Genomic DNA, 20,732 nt, shown 5'->3' on the forward strand with positions numbered 1-20,732 from the left:
GGTGAGTGATGCTCAGGTGGGCAGGTGAAGGTTGTTTGCGGTTCGGAGAGGGCAGCTTTTCTTGTGTACTGCAGCTGACTCGCTCACTGTATCTCATCTCTCATAAACATAGCATGCAAACACAAGATTAAAAACAGTAACACCCCTTTGTTCTGTCTGTAAGCACATTTTTTATTCATGATATGAAAGGCACTTTTTATACTTGAAACAAAAATCTGCACAAATAATAAAGCTCAACAAAGTACATTTTCCATTCATCTGTCTGTTATGGTTATACAAGCCTAGCATACAGCAAAGTCAGGTGTACAATGTTAAAAGCCTTCCCTTTTAAATTATATTCAGATGAGTAGTTTACTAGCAACACCTGTACACCTGCTTATGTATTCACTTATTGGGATGGAAATAGTGCAAGTACAAGTTGATGTTAGGCTAGAGACACACCGCAGAGCACTTTTCAAATCGTTTTCGGGTCTTTTTAACCAGTCCCTTTGACTTGTACCAATTTTCACCCTTCTCAATAAATTGTTTGTGCTCTTACAGTGTCTTTGCTGGGTTAGGCGGTGGAGGAAGTGGAGCTGTGTGGCGTTGATGTCTTCCTGTAGAATGTGATGCGGTGTGTCCAGAATTATCTGATAGAGAAGGGATGTATGAAATAATTGTGTTCATTACACTGACTCTCATTGATAGCTGCAGGCTTTCTGGAACATGTTTTACGTATGGAACTAAACTCATCAGGAAAGTGATGTGCTCATCTTGAGGGTGGAGGCTCTCCGGTTTGTTCACAAGATCATGCAGCAGACTTATAATAGTTTCATAGTCCTGATGCTCCTCTTGTTTGTAGGGTTTTTTGGGTTTCGATAGTTGTTGAGTGGCCGTAACTGTGGCAATTCTTGTAAATGTCCCGGGATCTTCTTTCTCCTCTTCATGGTCTTCATTGGTCTTGGGTTCATATTCCAGTAGGTGGTTATCTGTGCCAGTTATTGTGGCAGGCAAAGCAATAACTGGGGCATGCTGTTCTGTCATTACCCAAGTATTCTCTTTTTGTTCTTTCTCTTTACGATTCTTGGGTACATATTCTGACATCTTTTTTGTGTTGGTTGTTTTGACAGTCTGCCTTGTGGTGGTCCAGGGACTCTCTTTCATAACCACTTCCACTTGATTGTCATTAGTTCCTTCAACAGTAATAATCTCAGACTGGTGTTCATCTGGTGACGTTGAGAGATACCTTTCTGTCCTGTGAATTGAAAGTGATAAGTTATGGTAATTAGCTTTCTTCCATCTAGTTGAAGTTCCCATCTCTACTTTTATATTCGCTTTTTATGCTCCATATAACATTAGCAGTAGAAATATTCTTAAGACCAAGGGTAGACTACTACTGAACAAAACTCAGCGTGGAACCTGCTGATAGCATATCTTGCCATTATGCCAGGTTATGTCACCAATACAAAGCCTTGTTTCAGTGACATCTGAATATTTCCATCTAAACAGAATAGAGCACTGTGGTGCTTTGCTAGAAAAATACAATACATTTCAATTAAACATCTACAGCTCAGTACTGTCTCATTAGTAGATATATTGAAAGTCAATTTACAGCTATCCTCAGTTTCAAATTGTTTTGTAACATTGATTACAATAAAACACAATGGGCCATATTCTATTGATGAACTCGCCAGTGCTAAGCACTGGCGAGTTCTTAACTTAGGCGATGGGGGCATCGCCTAATCTTATAAAACTTTAGACCCCCCAAGGTGGAAAAGAACTCACTTGGGCGATATAATCGCCCAGCGAGTTCTTAACACGTTATCCAAATACCCTTATCATGCCTCCGGGAAGCGATACTTCCCGGCAGACATGAGCGTTAGCTTAGACCTGCAAAAAGCAGGTCTAAACTGGCTAACGCACGTCACCGCCGCAGCATCTGGGGGTCTCCTTTAATAAGGAGCCCCCCAGAGCTCCCCGTCAGGTCGCTGCGCACTGTAGAAGCCCCCCATGTAGCTGCACCGGCACCCCTGCATACATACCGCCGCAGATCACCCGACGCCTCTCGCCGCAAAATCCGTCGTGTAATTACAGTGTATCTGACACTGTAATTACTGTGCGCATAGAAGGAGCCCGGGCAAAGCATCTTTGATTCTGCAGCCTGCGCTCCCCATTGGTCCGCTGTGTGAGCCAATAAAATGGCTCACACAGCGGACCAATGGGGAGCCCAGACTGTAGATTCAAAGATGCTTAGCCTGGGCTCCTTCTATGCGCACAGTAATTACAGTGTCAGTTACACTGTAATTACACAATGGATTTTGCGGCGAGAGGCGTCGGGTGATCTGCGGCGGTATGTATGCAGGTGTGCCGGTGCAGCTACATGGGGGGCTTCTACAGTGCGCAGCGACCTGACGGGGAGCTCTGGGGGTCTCCTTATTAAAGGAGTCCCCCAGATGCTGTGGCGGAAGATGTCGGCGATGTTCGGCGGGCGAGTGCGCATGTGTGGTGAGTGAGGCCGTGGTGCTGATGGACAGCACCACAGCGTAAACCTAACTCCCCATCGCCCGGTAATAGGGAGCATCGCTCAGGCTTTCGCCTGAGTAATGCTCCTTAACGGTTGGCCATCGCGTTAAGGATATGGGCAATAGGATTTGCCAGTAATCCTCGCGCAATGGCAAGGTGATAAGTAGCTCGCATCTGCAAACTACTTATCACCTTGAATAGGATATGGCCCCATGGCTTATATGCAATTCACTTTTACTCCTAAGTTTTCTCCTAGGTGATCATTTTTCATCTTCTATTTAAAAGAGCTTTTCAGCATTTCACAATTCAAAAAGTACCAAAAGTAGTAGAAAAAGTGCTGTCAAAATTATTTTGTGCGTTTTCTTGCTTGCTGGAGGTTTAAACTGCATTTTATTGACAGGGGCCCATATGCAAATCACTTTTTCTCCTGAGATTTTTGCTAGGTGATATTTTCACAACATGTCATAAAATGCCTTTTAAGCCACCGGTAAGCAAGAAAATACTCAGATTAAATTTGATAGTACTTTTTCACCAGCTTTTGGGTACTTTTTCAATTGTAAAATGCTGAAAAGTTTGTTTAAAGAGAAGATGAAAGTGTGTGTGTGTGTGTGTGTGTGTGTGTGTGTGTGTGTGTGTGTGTGTGTGTGTGTGTGTGTGTGTGTGTGTGTGTGTGTAGGTGTGTGTGTGTGTAGGTGTGTGTGTTTAGGCATCACAAACTAGAAGGGGGATCAGGTGGGGTCAGACCTTGGACAGTGGAGAATCACTGATAAGTCTGTATAAAGTACAGTCACAAAGATAATAGAGTACTATTGGTAAGGTTGATTTATTGATATTCTCAATATAGGCCTTCCCGTGGCAGAATAAGGTAATTAACATATTGCCGACCACGTCACGCGGCGGCAGCCCCAGGACCGCCTAACGCCGATTGGTGTAAAGTCCTTGGGGCATCTGTTGGAGGAGATTGCGCACGCATCTCCGCTTGGTAGGTGGAGCTCCACCTTCAGCCTTCAGCGATCGCCGCTCGGAGACTGTTTCGCCGACTAATATACCTGTACAGTGCTGCAGTCTAAGGCAGCGCTGTACGGCTGTCCCCCTGGGACACAGGAGATTGATCGGCTTTCATAGGCTGAAGCCTATGACAGCCGATCGCCGTGATTGACTGGGGGGAGGGAGGAAGTTCAGGGAAAAAAATAAATAAATAGATACTTTTGTTTAAAAAATATTAACATATTAAAATATTTATAAAAAAAAAAATTGGGGGTGCAATCAGACGCCACCAACAGATAGATCTGTTGTACAGAGGGCTCTGTTGGTGGGGAGAAGAAGGGGGGGGGATCACTTGTGTGCTCTGCAGCGATGCCTTAAAGAGAATCTGTACTCTCAAATTCTTACAATAAAAAGCATACCATTCTATTCATTATGTTCTCCTGGGCCCCTCTGTGCTGTTTCTGCCACTCCCTGCTGCAATCCTGGCTTAGAATTGCCAGTTTTAGGCAGTGTTTACAAACAAAAGACATGGCTGCTATCCAGAGTGTGATAGGCTGATAGGAGAGCTTGGAGAGGGTGTGTAAAGCTTCTGCCTATCACAAGAAGTGCTGCACATTCCACACATTCCAGCCTGAGCCCGATAGAGCCGACAGAGGAAAGAAGATAAGATTTATTACAGAGACAGTGCAACTAGAAAAGGCTGCAGTAAGCCAGACCACATTAGAACAGGTATAGGAACTTATAGGATAGAAGAAATAAGTCTCAAAATTTTGTTACAGAGTCTCTTTAAAGCTGCAGTTGCCATTTTTAAGAAAAAAGGCCTGGTCTTTAGGGGGGTTTAACACTGTGGTCCTCAAGAGGTTAACCCCCTCCCCCCCAAATCCTCAGGGCAAAATGTGGGGAGCGCTTCCTGATAGAGGCAGAGCTTAGTGCTGTAGCTCTGCCTCTACTTGCGTCAATCCCTGCTGATCGCCACCTCTCCCTGCCCCTCTCAGTCTTATTTCGCTGAGAGGGGCGGGGGAGAGGCGGAGATCAGTGGGGGATTGACACGAATGGAGGCAGAGCTACAGCACTAAGCTCTGCCTCCCTGGGCAGCAAAATCCACGACTTCATGGAATTTTGCCCCAGTATTTGGGGGGTTTAATTACCTGATTCTGCCACAGGAATGCTATGTTTTAGCTTGGCTGATACTGCTTTACATAAATGGCTACTAAAAAGGTGATTTTTAAAAGGCTTCAGAGTCTCTTTAAAGGGAATATCCAGGCAAAAAAAAAAATGAGTTTCACTTACCTGGGGCTTCTACCAGCCCCATGCAGCCATCCTGTGCCCTCGTAGTCACTCACTGCTGCTCCGGTCCCCCGCTGGCAGCTTGCCGACCTCGGAGGTCGGCGGGCCGCATTGCATACATTTTTACGCATTCCCGCTAATGCGGGAACATTAACACATACATTTTTACGCGTTAGTGGTTCAACGCGTAAAAATGTACGCATGGCACCACTAACGCGTAAAATGTATGTGTTAATGTTCCTGCATTAGCGGGAATGCGCAAAAATGTACGCAATGCGGCCCGCCGTCCTCCGTGGTCGGCTAGCTGCCAGCGGGGGACTGGAGCAGCAGTGAGTGATTACCAGGGCACAGGATGGCTGCATGGGGATGGTAGAAGCCCCAGGTAAGTGAAACTCATTTTTTTTTGCCTGGATATTTCCTTGAAGTAGCAATACAATTATACATAAGCCATTTTAATGTTTGGTGCTGTAAAGAGAGTACTATTTATGCTTGTTGTACAGAGCTATAGAGATATATAAAACGTAACTTTTAATAAAACATTTAAAACATCAGGTACAACCTGTATTGCCTATATGGTTCTCTTAACATGTGACATAGGAGGTAAATATATGTCAGATGACCCTATTAGGATTAATATACCGTAGCCTCAGTATTAGCAGGATGTCTCCCCCTTTAAATCAAACAAAATGTGAATGCATATTCAAACACAACACCACCCTCCACCTAGTCTGACATGTTTCACTCCCATAACTACTGGAGGCTTTATCAGACACAATTACAGTGCAGTAGTGCACAACATACAGTTAAAATACATTCATTTAGTAATTATTTTTCAATATACAGGTCCTTCTAAAAAAATTAGCATATTTGTGATAAATTTCATTATTTTCGGTAATGTACTGATAAACATTAGACTTTCATATATTTTAGATTAATTACACACAACTGAAGAAGTTCAAGCCTTTTATTGTTTTAATATTGATGATTTTGGCATACAGCTCATGAAAACCCAAAATTCCTATCTCAAAAAATTAGCATATCATAAAAAGGTTCTCTAAACGAGCTATTAACCTAATCATCTGAATCAACTAATTAACTCTGAACACCTGCAAAAGATTCCTGAGGCTTTTAAAAACTCCCAGCCTGGTTCATTACTCAAAACCGCAATCATGGGTAAGACTGCCGTCCAGAAGGCCATCATTGACATCCTCAAGCAAGAGGGTAAGACACAGAAAGAAATTTCTGAATGAATATGCTTTTCCCAGAGTGCTGATCAAGGCACCTCAGTGGGAAGTCTGTGGGAAGGAAAAAGTGTGGCAGAAAACGCTGCACAGCGAGAAGAGGTGACTGGACCCTGAGTAAGATTGTGGAGAAGGACCGATTCCAGACCTTGGGGGACCTGCGGAAGCAGTGGACTGAGTCTGGAGTAGAAACATCCAGAGCCACTGTGTACAGGTGTGTGCAGGAAATGGGCTGCAGGTGCCGCTTCCCCCAGGTCAAGCCACTTTTGAACCAGAAACAGCGGCAGAAGCGCCTGACCTAGGCTACAGAGAAGCAGCACTGGACTGTTGCTCAGTGGTCTAAAGTACTTATTTCGGATGAAAGCAACTTTTGCATGTCATTCGGAAATCAAGGTGCCAGAGTCTGGAGGAAGACTGGGGAGAGGGAAATGCCAAAATGCCTGAAGTTCAGTGTCAAGTACCCACAGTCAGTGATGGTCTGGGGAGCCATGTCAGCTGCTGGTGTTGGTCCACTGTGTTTTATCAAGGGCAGGGTCAATGCAACTAGCTATCAGGAGATTTTGGAGCACTTCATGCTTCCATCTGCTCAAAAGCTTTATGGAGATGATTTCATTTTTCAGCACGACCTGGCACCTACTCCCAGTGCCAAAACCACTGGTAAATGATTTACTGACCATGGTATTACTGTGCTCAATTGGCCTGCCAACTCTCCTGACCTGAGTTCATTCAGGTTTGATGGCTTCCGAGCATGGACAGCTCTCTTTAACTCACACCACAGATTTTCAATTATATTCAGGTCTGTGGATTGAGATGGCCATTCCAGAACGTTGTACTTGTTCCTCTGCATAAATGCCTTAGTGGATTTTGAGCAGTGTTTAGAGTTGGTCTTGTTGAAAGATCCAACCCTGGCGCAGCCTCAGCTTTGTCACTGATTCCTTGACATTGGTCTCCAGAATCTGCTGATACTGAGTGGAATGCATGCGTCCTTCAACTTTGACAAGATTCCCAGTTCCTGCACTGGCCACACAGCCCCACAGCATGATGGAAGCACCACCATATTTTACTGTAGGTAGCAAGTGTTTTTCTTGGAATGCTGTGTTTTACCTCCATGCACAACACCCCTTGTTATGTTCAAATAACTCAATTTTAGTTTCACCAGTCCACAGCACCTTATTCCAAAATGAAGCTGGCTTGTCCAAATGTGCTTTAACACACCTTAAGCAGCTCTGTTTGTGCTGTGGGCGGAGAAAAGCTTCCTCTGCACTCTCGCATACAGCATCTCCTTGAGTAAAGTGCGCCGAATACTTTAAGGATGCACAGTGGCTCCATCTGCAGCAAAATGATGTTGTAGGTCTTTGGTGCTGGTCTGTGGGTTGACTCGGACTGTTCTCACCATTCATCGCTTCTGTTTATCCGAGATTTTTCTTGGTCTGCCACTTCAAGCCTTAACTTGAACTGAGCCTGTGGTCTTCCATTTCCTCAATATGTTCCTAACTATGTGTGTCTCCTATATATTTAACTGACAATTTTTATCGTAACAACCAATTATTTATACAGGAAAATCATGGCAATTAAAAAGGTTGCCCAGACTTTCATATCCCACTGTAGCATGGCCTCACGGCCATATATACAAGCCAAATGTATCACCTGTCCTGCTTGCTCTTATATAGTGAGCAGGTTGTCTATGGCAGTGTCAGCAACTTCCTGTCCACGCCTATTCTGGCTCTGACATCGTAGGGTCAAAGGGTAAACTCTGTTCAATAGACTGCTCATTTCACCATTTTAAATATGTATCCAATAAATGCACCATATTGCAGTCATTGTTTATATTGCAATGTATTTATAATGCTGTAGCTGCAAAAATTAGATTCCTTTCCTTACATATCTGTAATGTTCCGGATTCCCTGCTAACACAATCCTCATCTCTCCCTCCTCCAAACTTCTCCCTCCAATCAAATGCAGCCCTCTGTTCAACTCTGTCTTCCCTTGTAACACACGGCGCAGCTATTCCTTAGAATGCTTGGCTCTCATTCATATACACAGTGCTGGAATTGTCATTGTCATTCTTGACAGTAGAGGAGCCTAAATTAAAATTTATCCTGATGATCTCATCTTACAGTTTCAAAATGTTCCTCATAAGGCTCTTACCAAATTTCAAATCATTGGCCAAAAATATATATATCCTCACACATTCACAGCACATTAAAGGAGACCTCTAATCCCATTGACCTAATAATCTATGCATTTATCAACAGTTCAACAATAGAGATGTCCCGAAAGGTTCGCATGCGAACTTATTCGCGCGAACAACGGGGGTTCGTGTTCGCATCGAATCACGAACTTTATGCGGGTTCGACCCGCCCCCTATACTACATCATTGGGCTAAACTTTGACCCTCTACATCACAGTCAGCAGACACATGGCAGCCAATCAGGCTGCACTCCCTCATGAAGCCCCCCCCCCCCTATATAAGGCAGCAGCGTCGGCCATGTTCTCACTCTGTGTGCTGCAGTATTAGTGAGAGAAGGGAGACACATTGGATAGATAAAGCGATAGTTAGGAGGTCTGTTAGCTTGCTCCTTGCTGATATTTGTTGCTGAAAAGCACCACCAAAACAGTTCTTTTGAGAGCTAATGTTCTTGTGATGTTTTTTTTTTTTGTGTGTGTGACCCACTGACACTGCATATACAGCCCTGTCTGTCGCAGCTGGCCCTTGCTAATTGCTATACTGTGCCAGGCCCAGCACATTCAGTGCCTAGTGTGACTGCTGCACATTGTATTCTAATACCAGTCCGTGCATACCTTTCACTGCACCTGTGTGACCACACGCTGTTTTATATACCAGTCCGTACATACCTTTTCACTGCACCTGTGTGATGGCACGCTGTTATATATACCAGTCCGTGCATACCTTTCACTGCATCTGAGTGATCGCATGCTGTTTTATATAGTAGTAATTGCATACCTTTCACTGCACCTGTGTGACTGCACATTGTATTAGTCAAGTCAGTGCATACCTTTCACTTCATCCCCCCCCCCCCCCCCCAATATGGACAGAGCAACAGTTAGAGCCAGAGGCAGGCCACCCGGCAGGTCTGTTCGAGGTCGTGCTGTCGTGATTTTGTACGGCCCTCGACCAAAGTACAGTGTTCAGAAGAAGGCACGTGCCATTAACCCCCAATATTGTCAGGACGTAGTTGACTATTTAACATAGAACACCTCAACTTCCTCAGCTTCCGCACGGAAGCGTGACATATCTTCCTCCTCCAGCTCTGATTCTGGCACCCCACTTAACACTCTATCGGCAGCCATCACCAAAGTGCCATCATCTCAGGGCTCAGCGGTGTGGACATTTTTTTGTGTGTCTGCCTCAGATGAGAGCGATGACATCTGTACTCTCTGCCACTGAAAATTGAGCCATGGAAAGACCAAGACCCGCATAGGGACAACTACCTTACGAAGGCACATGATGAAAAAGTACAAACTGCAATGGGATGATCACCTGAGGAAAAGCAGCACACAAAAGCAAAGCCACACACCGCAGTGGAAGATACCAGGCCACAATTCTTTTTTTCAAAAGGCGATACCCAAACTGTACCATGATGTTGAAAGGCAAGTGGTGTCATCTCTGGCACACAGCACTGGGTCATATGACCACGGATGCCTGGTCTGCAAATCACGGTCAGGCCTGCCCGAAGACTAAATCAGTCCCCACACACAGCAACTCTGCCTGCACGCTGTGTGACTGCCTGCCCCTATGCTAAATCGGTCCCCACACAGCATCTCTGCCTGCAGGCCGCTTGACCGCCTTCTCTGCTACCACCAACAGGGTCCAGGACTCCAGGTGGATTCCTGAATTTTTAAGTCCGCTGCTAGCAGCGGCCGCTATAATAATTTTTCTGGTGCGTGTACATGCCTGCCTAATTTTTATGGCTGCACTGCGGCTGCAACAACAAAACAGCATGTACATGTGTCAATTCCCCTTCGTGATCATTACCTTGCTGCGGTGAAGGGGCTTGCATTTCACAATGAAGCAATGACCGGATATATGAGTGTGTTGGGGGGCACACCCAAGATAATAAAGTTGTTCCTTCATTGTGGACAGACCAAATTCGATCAGCTGGACAGTCACTGTTGTTCTGTCATTGAGCTACCTCAGCCCAACCATATGGGCTTGAAAACCGCCATCGCCTGCACTCTCGCCATGGTGCGCACCAGTCCAGCATGACCATCACTACACAAACAGCTGTTTGCGGTGCGTTACACAGTGAGTTAGGTCTGTCAGTGTGAAGCAGTACACCAATTACACTACGTGATCCATGTATACACACACAAGATGTTTTTAAGCACTTTTTGGCCTCCAATTTAGGAATGCAATGTGATTTCTGCCCTTTAGGGATTATAACCCTGCTGTGCGTCAAATCCGTAATTTTCTCCAGGACCTTTGGCGTGTATCCCACTCCACCATGCCCCCCTCCAGGTGTTAGACCCCTTGGAACATCTTTTCCATCACTTTTGTGACAATTGCACAATGCCCAAACAGGGCTAGACCATAAGTACCAGAAACTTGGTCAATAGTAGACCTATCCCATGTACACAACAATATGATCGCTGTAGTAATACATGGGAGGTTTCCTGTCTCAGGTAATGAGAGATAAAAGACTGTATATGGTCAGTATTGGTATGAACACTAAAGGGTGAGGGTCTTTGCTGATCCCCCCCACTGGTCAACTTGTATTCCCCGTGGGGTGTAGCTATCTCTGCCCCAGTGTCACCAATTGAGACCTACATCACAGTACAATTTCCTCTAAAAATTAATACCTATATAATGAGCACAATTGTGGCAGAAAAACACTGGGTGCAAGTTCCCCTAGTACTGGGGTGTGGTTTGCTCGCACACAGGTCAATGTAGATCAGCCACACTAGGTGCAAAGGACCCCATAGGGGTCAAGGATATAGGTAATCCTCCTTCACAGAAGGTAACTGGGGTAACACATATAAGTGGGTGCATGAGTGTCAATATTTACAGTGCTCTCAACAATTGTTTCACCCTAATACAGGGCGTCGTCAGGAGAAAATAGTGCACAACATAAAAAACACAGTACAAAGATGTCCCCACACCAAGTATTAAAGTTTTCCCCAGCAATAGCCCAAGTCAGAGCTAATCGAGCTGTCAGCTGGATGTGCTTAAATAGCCATTACCCTGCCACACCCGATCTATCAGGTCCACCCCTTGCTTCTAAATTATCCATATTGCCTGTTGTGCAAACCTACCTGTTTGCACAACCTCCCCACAGGGATGCCCCATCCACAGCATGAGAGAACGGTGATGACACATCTACTCACTGCTCTCCAAGCCTCATTCCGGCTGCTGGTGTCATATCCTGTGATCTCATATCCCTTAGGTTGCCATGCGTCCCTAGCAACGTGTATATAGCAACGTGTATATCCAATGCGGACGCTGGTATTGTACAAACAGGTTGACATGCGTCCCTAGCAACGCATATATCCAATGCGGACGCTGGCGCTGTATAAACAGATCTGCTCTCGCTGTCCTGTTGGCGAGAGCATGACCCTGGCAACCATCACTTTTGTGGCCAGAATTAGTGTTTGTAGTTTTGAAAGTTCGCCTGCCCATTGAAGTTTATTGCGGTTCGCAATGTTCGCCAGTTCACAAACTTTTGCGGAAGGTCGCAAACAAAAAAAATCACAGGTTCGTGACATCTCTATTCAACAACTATAAAAATGTGTCATTTGGGTAGCCATTTAATGTATATGTTTAGACCGCATACATGCTATGCCATATTTCAAGGACTTTTTATCCCATTATACTCATCGATCCCAATGGGAGTCTGCAGTCTGAACAGACAATTTAGGCCCTTGTCGACCACAATGACCGTCTGAAAGGGCTATTCATAACCATTTTATACATTAGTCTAAGAAAGGGGAAAGGTCTAATCAGACAGCGAAAACTATTCGTTCACACTGAAGCGATAAGTGCAAATTTAAGCATTTGCGGAGGACCTCCGACCCAATGATATAATATAAGGAATAGGGGAAAAGACACCAGAAAGGAGACTGTACCAGAAGCGGGGGAGATGAAGAGGGGTACGAAGCAAACGAACAGTACCTGTTCTATTATAACAGCCCTATGACAGGACACTGTTGCCTAAGTACAGAATTTAGTTAAAGCGGACCCAAACCAAACATTTTTTTAATTAAAAATAGTGACAAGAAAAGGAGCCAAAATTTATTTAGGTGGTAGGTTGTATGAGCGAGCAATAAACCGTGAAAGCTGCAGTGGTCTGAATGGAAAAAAAGTGGCCGGTCCTTAAGGGGGGGTAAAGCCCACGGTCCTCAAGTGGTTAAAGTGGACCCAAACCAAACATTTTTTTAATTAAAAATATTTAGTTGCACCACTCTGACACATACAAAGATAAATAAACACTCCTTCAAACCTATGATCATTTCAGTGCATGCTTTTCACCCTTCTCTTTTCATAGCTAGAGTTATACTGGGGGCAGCCATGAACAATTCTTCCATTGCCAGACACCATCTACTCCACCAGTTTGCCGGAAAAATCCCGGCAATTTGAAAGGAAGGGAGGGGTTCCTCCAATAAATGTAAAATATTTTATATTTGTCATCATGCAGCTTAAAAAAGGCAGCTATTTATTATTATAATTTAGAAAATAGATTTTATTTCTGAAATCTTGTATTTTTAACTTGGGTCCACTTCAATCACAAAAATATACATACAAAATTAATTGTGATTTACACAAACCAACTTCCAGAGATCAATCATTACATGAATGGTATATTTCTGAAGCCTTTATTTAGGCCATTAGGACTCAAGGTGTCCAGTCAATAGCTCCATTTTGCATGAATTAGGGGCAATTTGAGATCTAAGTTGCAACCCCTCGGTCCCATCTTCCATTTTTGTATAGCCCAACACTACAAATGTTTTTCAAACTGCACAGCAATTCCTTAGACTGCCTGGCTCTCATTCATATACGCAATGCTGGAATTGTCATTCTTGACAGTAGAGGAGCCGATCTCATCTTATAATTTCACAATGTTCCTCATAAAGCTCTTAACAAACTACCAATTACTGGCCAGAAGGATATATATCCTCACACATTCACAGGCCATTAAAGGGGACCTCTAACCTCAGTGACTTAATCTATATATTTATCAATAGTTAATGTGGACTTGAAAGGTTAGAGAACATATCCAGAGATCCTTCCTGTAGCATTCCAAGCTATGCAACATGTGCTACCCCTCTGCTGACTCTGGCTGTGCTGTAACAGTTAATTCTCCTCTCTCCCTGCTAAAGCTGTAAGGGAGATGCAGGCTGCTCAGTGAGTCCTTGGGAGGATCTTAACACTGGGAGGAGAAGGAGCCGAGCTGAGTGTAAACAAGTAATTTATCTTGCTTGTTTCTTTATTTGCAATCTTCCCCTCCACTGGCTGAGCAGCCTACATTTCAATATACCGTACAGTTATAGAAGGAAGAGAGCTGTTACAGCGCTGCCTGAGTCTGCAGGGGGAGGGTGGGCAGAATCTCTGCATATGTTATCTATAACCTTTCAAGTACACACAAAAAAAATGCTTAGTATCTGATCTCCTAATATTAGGTATAATATTAGGTACAAGCTACCAGGGTTATGCCAGTAGCCTAATTTTCACCATAGTGCCTTTTTAGGAGGCAAACTATTAAAATGGACCCAAAGCAAATATAAACTTATGAGATAATGAGCAGTAGGAGAACAGAGGCGCCAGCAGGATAAAAGCGGATAAAAACTTTAAAATTTGCTGGGAGGAAGTGGTGACCTTACCTCCATAAAGCAGACACAAAAGACTGTCTGAATAGCAGCAATCACATTTATTAAATAGTACCCCAAAAAAGTGCAACACGTTTCGCAGGCCCAGCCCGCTTCATCAGGCAATAAACATGGGGACAAAACAGAATTTCGGCAATAGCAGGTGTAGCGCCTCATACATTTTATGAGATCATGAATTGCATTTGCAGTACTGAAAACAAACAGAACATTGGTAGCACAAAAAAGTGTCTCATATTTTTTTTTTTTAGTTGTATAGCTTTATTTATAACATTGTATCAGACTATCACAGTTGCAGTTTCGATTCCACACTCTGTCTTTTAAGCTGTAAATGAAGCAGAACTAATAACCCTTTGATCTTTCCTGCAGTAAAATCTTATCTCAAACTGTCTCTGACTATTTCTTGACTGTTTAGGGTTTTATTTGCTCTTCAGAAAACGGGACTGATTTCAACAAGCTGCCAAGCTGTGGACCAGCTCAAGGAAGCTCTTTTCCATAGATAACAGCTCAAGTATTTTAGCTCTTTCTCTTACTTTAAAACAGAAAGAGACTTCACATACTGTAACTTCTTAGTAGGGATAGTATCATATGGAAATACAGTATATTTATCTCATCCTGTCACTTCAGGTTCACAGTAAAGGACAACTGAAGTGAAAGAGATATGAAGACTGCCATATTTATTTCATTTTAAGCCATACCAGTTGCCTGGCTGTCCTGCATCTAATACTTTTAGCCATAACCCCTGAACAAGCATGCAGCAGATCAGGTGCTTCTGACATTATTGTCAAATCTGACAATATTAGTTGCATGCTTGTTTCTGGTATTATTCTGACACTACTGCAGCCAAATAGATCAGCAGGGCTGCCAGGCAACTGGTACTATTAAAAGGAAACAAATTTGCAGCCTCCATATTCCTCTCGCTTCAGTTGTCCTTTAAAGCCATTGGCTTGGTGTAAAGTAGTCCATAGTTAAAATTTATTTGAGAACTAATGATCTACTTAACAAACTTTAGTGGAGTGCAATTATACATCAAATGTATTATTGTTGCTTTTCTGGGCAAGTTAGCCTGGACCACAAAGGAGCACCAACACTGTGGTCACTGCAACTTACATTATGACCTGCTTGTGTTATGACTACATAAATCTAGTCGTTTTAAATCAGGATGATACCATTTATTGGCTAACTAAAAATCAATAAGAATAAGCAAGCTTTTGGCCTTGCAGCCTTCGTCGGGCTTACATCCTGTTAGTTTGCAGGCTGGTGGTACAGACAGCTATATACATGCAGTATCAAAAGGGAAAACAGATTTTTTTCAAGCATAAAAACATGTCATTAAGATGCCTTAATTGAAACAGAACATCTAAATGGGGTGAGAGGTTGTTAGCTGAGAAAAGGATCCTTGTTTACTCCATGCTCGCAGACCTGGCAGTTGGACTGACACAGAGGTATCGTAAATTCTGAGTTCACAAGTTCAGCTATATAGGCGAAGAAAGAGTTCAAATATCAGCCTCATACCAATATAAAAAGTTAGTTAGCCAATAAATGGTATCATCCTGATTTAAAACTTCTTGCTTTTACTGATGGCTAACACGGTACAATACCCTACTGCTACATAAATCTGTGACACTAAGCTGTGCTTCATCTCAACCACAAATTGCTCTTAACAATGTTGCATAATAAGCTGAAGATTCTAGGTAAATTGGTATGAAAAAGAGCATTTCTTTTTTTACTGTAAAATATTATTTACAGCCTTAAACCTACTACCATAAAAAAATGATAGCAGAACGGCATTCAAACAGTTAAACACAACAATTTATTCTTAAGTGGGAAGCTTATTGCCAAAGTTAAGCCTCATACACACACCTGGCTAAAGTTGACTGAGGCGGCTAATAATGACCACCTCAGTCGATAGTCAGGCATGTGTACCGAAGCCCCTGAGGAGACGGCTGCTCCATTGACATTCTGCCCCCACCCCATGCAGAGCAGCACAACGCATTGTCAGCTACACAGCTGGCATGCGATGGTACAGGCCAGCCCAACATTGTCACCCAAGGGGATTGGGTCCCAATCCTCGACTGGTGACATCAGTTGTTAGGTGTGCACGCACCTTTAGATTCAAACTCAAGTGATACCATTATCTTGTTTATGTTAGCTTAGCAGCTATACAGCCACTATTAGTAAACTCTGCTGTGCAATGTTTCTGCTTGCATGGATAGCAGAAAGATAAAAACAGCAGAGGAATTTTACTGGGAACATTATAATATATAAATACAGCAGATGTGCAATAAAATTCAATTGAAGCTTTCAGAGCAGATCAACTGTACATTGGGAACTTGTAATTTGTAGATGGAGAATAATAGTTGTGCTCAAAAGCAAATATGATATCTGTATGGGTAAGTAGGAAATCATATTTTTATTGAATATTACGTCAGCGATTAATCCCGCTTTAAGTAACTGATCATTATATACTTACATTATTATCTCAAATGAGGACAGACTCTTTTCAATATTCTGTCCTTTAAGTTGTCTTTTGAGACCCTCTTGCACCGCATTCCTCTTCCCTCTTACATCTGCCACTGAAATAATATTTAGAAAGAAAATATTACTTTTGATCTTAACGTTCTCTTGCTTATCACAGATTCTTGACTGCTTTTAGAATATCTAGTAGGCATCAGTAATTAAACAAAGATACATATCACAATTTTTTTAAGTGTTGTATTCCATTATATTGTAGAGCCATTATATTTCTAAACATTTACTTATAGAACTTGCACTGTTTTTTCTTCCTGGCATCAAATTCAACTTAAAAAATATACTTAAAAAAAGTATCTCGCTTTCAACAATTACTATATTTTCTTTCTACCATTTTTAACAAAAAATATATGTTTTACATGTATTGAAAATAATGATATTATGTTTTATTTACTTTTTACACAGCTTCACAAGTATTTTAGAAAGAAGATTGTGGAATTTTTGGATCCCTTTGAAAAGATGTGTTTTCACTTTCCCAATAAAGAATCTAAAGTTAGAGTTTAAGAAAAAAATCATATAATAATAGCACTATTGTTTGATGCAGGTGAACAAATATTTAATGTCTACTACTTACATTCAGTTAAAGGAATACTATTGATTCACATATTTTTTTCAATTGACACAGGAATTGTTTGGGAAGTGCTGCTAAGTACTGGTGTATACATTTTAGTAGCAACTTCATTGTTTACTGTTAGCAAAATACTTTCAAAGTTTACTGACGCCAAAACTGACAGCTGACTGAGCCATGAGGAGATGGGAAATTCCCCTCACTCTTGATCAGTTAACTCTATGTGTAGCTCTGAGTGTGACAGAGAGAAAGCTCTACAGCTCCTGTGTCCTGTGTTTCTCACTGATGTGTCTGAAGAGAGCAGAGGAAATGTAACTAATTCTCACAGCATTTCATACTGTTTTTGCTTTCAGAGTTTGATATGTTTGATATTTGCTTTCTGTAGTCTGCTTCAATGCACAGCCAGAGTTGCATATCAGACACCCCTTCTGCAATTGATTTGTCCCAATATAGCTAAATCCTACCCTCAATAAATTACAGTTTTTGCCTCTAATATTTAACATGAAAAGTAGGAAAATGTTAACACAGCTACTTAGACATTATTTGCACACTGTCATTTTAGAACACTTGGGTATCGATATTATTCCTTTAAAGAAAAAAGGATTTACAGTCAGCAGGTGGCACTCATGAGCAAATGAATTGATGATCCTGACGTCCATTTATTGCCTAATACTAATACAAACACTAAGTTACCATAACTATGTAACATTGATAAACCCTTCCCCTTCATCACCTGTCCAGTAATTGAAAAAAGATTTCTAGACTTGCAAACATTTATCTCTATAGAAAAAAAAATCAGCCCTTTGCAGTTGAAACAGTATCACAAAGTAGGCAAAAAGTGATATCAAAATCAGATTGAATACATTCTTGCTTTGTAATTGTGTTAAAGGCCAAATTAAAATTTGTATTAATAATAATAATGTGTTTAAGTTTCATTTCGGACAAGACTCAAGATAAACATTTATCTGACTAGGGATTTTGATTCACTATTAGACCTAATTCTTCCAGAAATGCAGATGGAGTTATGTTCTCTGATTGGAAAATTAGTGCAATGACGGCACTCTGTCAAAAATATATAAAAATTCATTTGAAGATTTCAATATTCCTAAGAATATATATATATATATATATATATATTTATAAATATTTCAATATCACATTAAACTAAATGTCTTTTAGTTTTTGATGTTAGTTACCAATCTGGAATAGACAACTACGGTTTAATTTGTTCTTTATTTAAAAAAATAGATTTTTTTACAGGTTTTAATATATATTTTTTTAATGTACTATATTTCTAGATGTTGTTAGTAGTGTAGGAATGCAGCCATTTAATTAATTGCAAAGAACAAACATTTTCATAAAAAATAGTTCCCCTTAAATTCAAAGAAGTCAGTAAAACATGTGAAAATGCTTCTTTGTAGGGGGGAAAACATTAACACATTTTCACAAATTATTGAAAATTTAAAATCATTCTAACTTATTTAATGCGTTCTTCATATTCTACCTTTTTACTTAAAGGTGCCCAAAATGTCTAATAGTACACACTTTGGATAAATGTCACTTAAAGTTAATTATGATCAATTCAGGAGAAAGTCTGTGCCTGATAAGTATATGCTTGGTTCTCTTTAAAGATACACTAGATAACTGTCACGTTTCTGTCATTATGACGTTTTATTAACAGTTTATGCATAGCCCTGAAAAACTGGAAATAGTTGCCGCAGAACACATGATGTTTTTATATGGAAAATAAGCTTTTGACGTTCACCTACATGTCTCTGCTGTTTCACCCAATCATGAAAATGGCAGGGGGTCACTGTGAGGGAGCTGAGACAGTGCTAGAAAAAGAAACCCCAGTGCAAAGCCTTTTCTATCGCTTCCCAATAACTACGCACAACAGGATTAAAAGGCGCCCAGAGAATGATAAAATGAATTAAAAAAAAAAATAAAGTTTGAGGTGGCTTACCTCAATGGAGACAAATTAATATAAAATTAATTTTAATAGCACTGGCAACGCGTATCATGGGTCCCTGCCCACTTCCTCAGGCCAAATAAAGTGCTTCACTGTGTAAAAAGCCAAAGTTTTGAGCGCCTTTTAAAGAATCCAGAGGTATTTACTACAATTTTTCTCTACCTAAGTACCTATACAGACAGCAAACAAACTGCAGTGTGTGCTGTCTTGAAATGTCAGTATCTACCCCATTCATTTCTCTCTTGTTGTAAATTCTGTGTTTGCACTGCTTAACATTTCTGCCGCTCTTATCAGCACACCCTCATTAGGCATTAGGTATTTTTTGTTTTGTTTTAAAGTGGACCTGAACTCAGAACTTCCTCTCTGCTCTAAAAGATACACAACAGCATAATAAACTTCAAACAAAAAAAAATTCTTTGTTACAGCTGATACAAATCCTAAAATAAATTTACACAGTTTCTACTTCATGGAAGCAGACATATTGTTTACAGCCTGTACTTTCAAATGGGCTTATCTGCCATAGGCAATCATGTGACACAGGGGAGGATCAAATTAACTAATTAAAATTAGTGATTAGACACAAATGAAAGGGGATTACACAGGATAAACCCTTTAAATACATACAGGGTGCATTTCTGTTCTGTTTTTCTTTTGTCCTGTGCAAGAGTTCAGGTCCACTTTAAGTTAAGAATTGCAGTGACATTCTAGTTTCTGTAAACAGCTAAATTCAATCATGTATACTGTATTGTTGGTCAGAGCTGAATTTTAAATAATTTATCCACATGTTAGTAGAAGTACACTTTACAAATTCTATTGTATTTTTCAGTTGAATATATGGACACAACTTTTAATATAATATATAATACATAATTTTACATATATATACAGTATATATTATATAACATATAATATATGGAAGCAATTTTGTGCCTACAGTAAGGATTTGGATGTATCTAGACTTAAAGTAAACCAGGGCTGTTAAAAAATAAAGATTTGATACTCACCTGCAGCATCCTCCTGCAGCATAAACCCGTCTGAGTCCCACGGCAACCTACCGTGGCCTAACATTCAACCATGAGCAAGCCCGGTAAGAGGCTCAGTCGCGTCAGTCCGGGTCTACTGCGCTAGACTGGAGCTTATTACTGGGGCTGATTGCAACTGAACGGCAGACCGCTGGGGGGGGGGGGGGGTGCGTGGGACTCAGACGGGTTTATGCTGCCGGTGAGTATCAAATCTTTGTTTTACAGCTCTGGTACACTTTAATGGTAAATAGGTTTATGCATGTGTAGCTATACATACAGTAAAACCCCCGTTATCCGGAACGCAGGGATCTGGTAGTCAACACATTGGCATGCTTGAGGGGGAGAACGAAGGTGGAACTTTGCCCTTTTGCAGCAACTTACCAAGCCTCCGCTTTCCTGTGTTCATGTACAAGTTCCTGCGTGTCACCTGACCGGCATTGGGTCACATTCATGCTTCAGGAGTCATACAAAGAGGTCACAGGAAGACCGGTGGGAGCTGCAGAAAGCATAAAAGATGGTACCTGGAGGTTTGGTAAGTCGCGTCTGCTGCAAACAGCTCTGCAAGAGGGATGGTTAGTGTTATATTTAACGCCAGTTGCTTGGCTTCCCAAGCAACTGGCAAGCACACATATCCGGCTTCAGACAATCCCAATCGGACAATCAGAAATGTGATGGTGACTAGGGGTTACTGTATATGATATTCATATTATCATTCCATGCTTGCTGTTTTAATGATCTCCCTCTTTCTTACTTTATTGTTCTTTTAGATAAGCTGTGTAGCAGCT

General features: G+C 41.6%; 1 protein-coding gene across 1 annotated transcript in view; it reads right to left on the bottom strand.

Moving 5' to 3' along the window:
• Positions 1-237: 237 nt before the first annotated feature.
• The window catches only part of LOC137545831 (uncharacterized), a 114,960-nt gene continuing 94,465 nt past the window's right edge, over positions 238-20,732 (bottom strand). Inside the window, exons 11-12 of the mRNA XM_068267513.1 lie at positions 16,330-16,432; positions 238-1,234 (exon numbers count right to left, since the gene is read on the bottom strand). Coding sequence (XP_068123614.1) covers positions 535-1,234; positions 16,330-16,432 — 803 coding nt within the window. The 3' untranslated portion in view covers positions 238-534. The remainder of the gene's footprint in view (positions 1,235-16,329; positions 16,433-20,732) is intronic.

The sequence above is a fragment of the Hyperolius riggenbachi genome, chromosome 1, assembly GCF_040937935.1.
Source record: "Hyperolius riggenbachi isolate aHypRig1 chromosome 1, aHypRig1.pri, whole genome shotgun sequence".
Taxonomy (NCBI): domain Eukaryota; kingdom Metazoa; phylum Chordata; class Amphibia; order Anura; family Hyperoliidae; genus Hyperolius; species Hyperolius riggenbachi.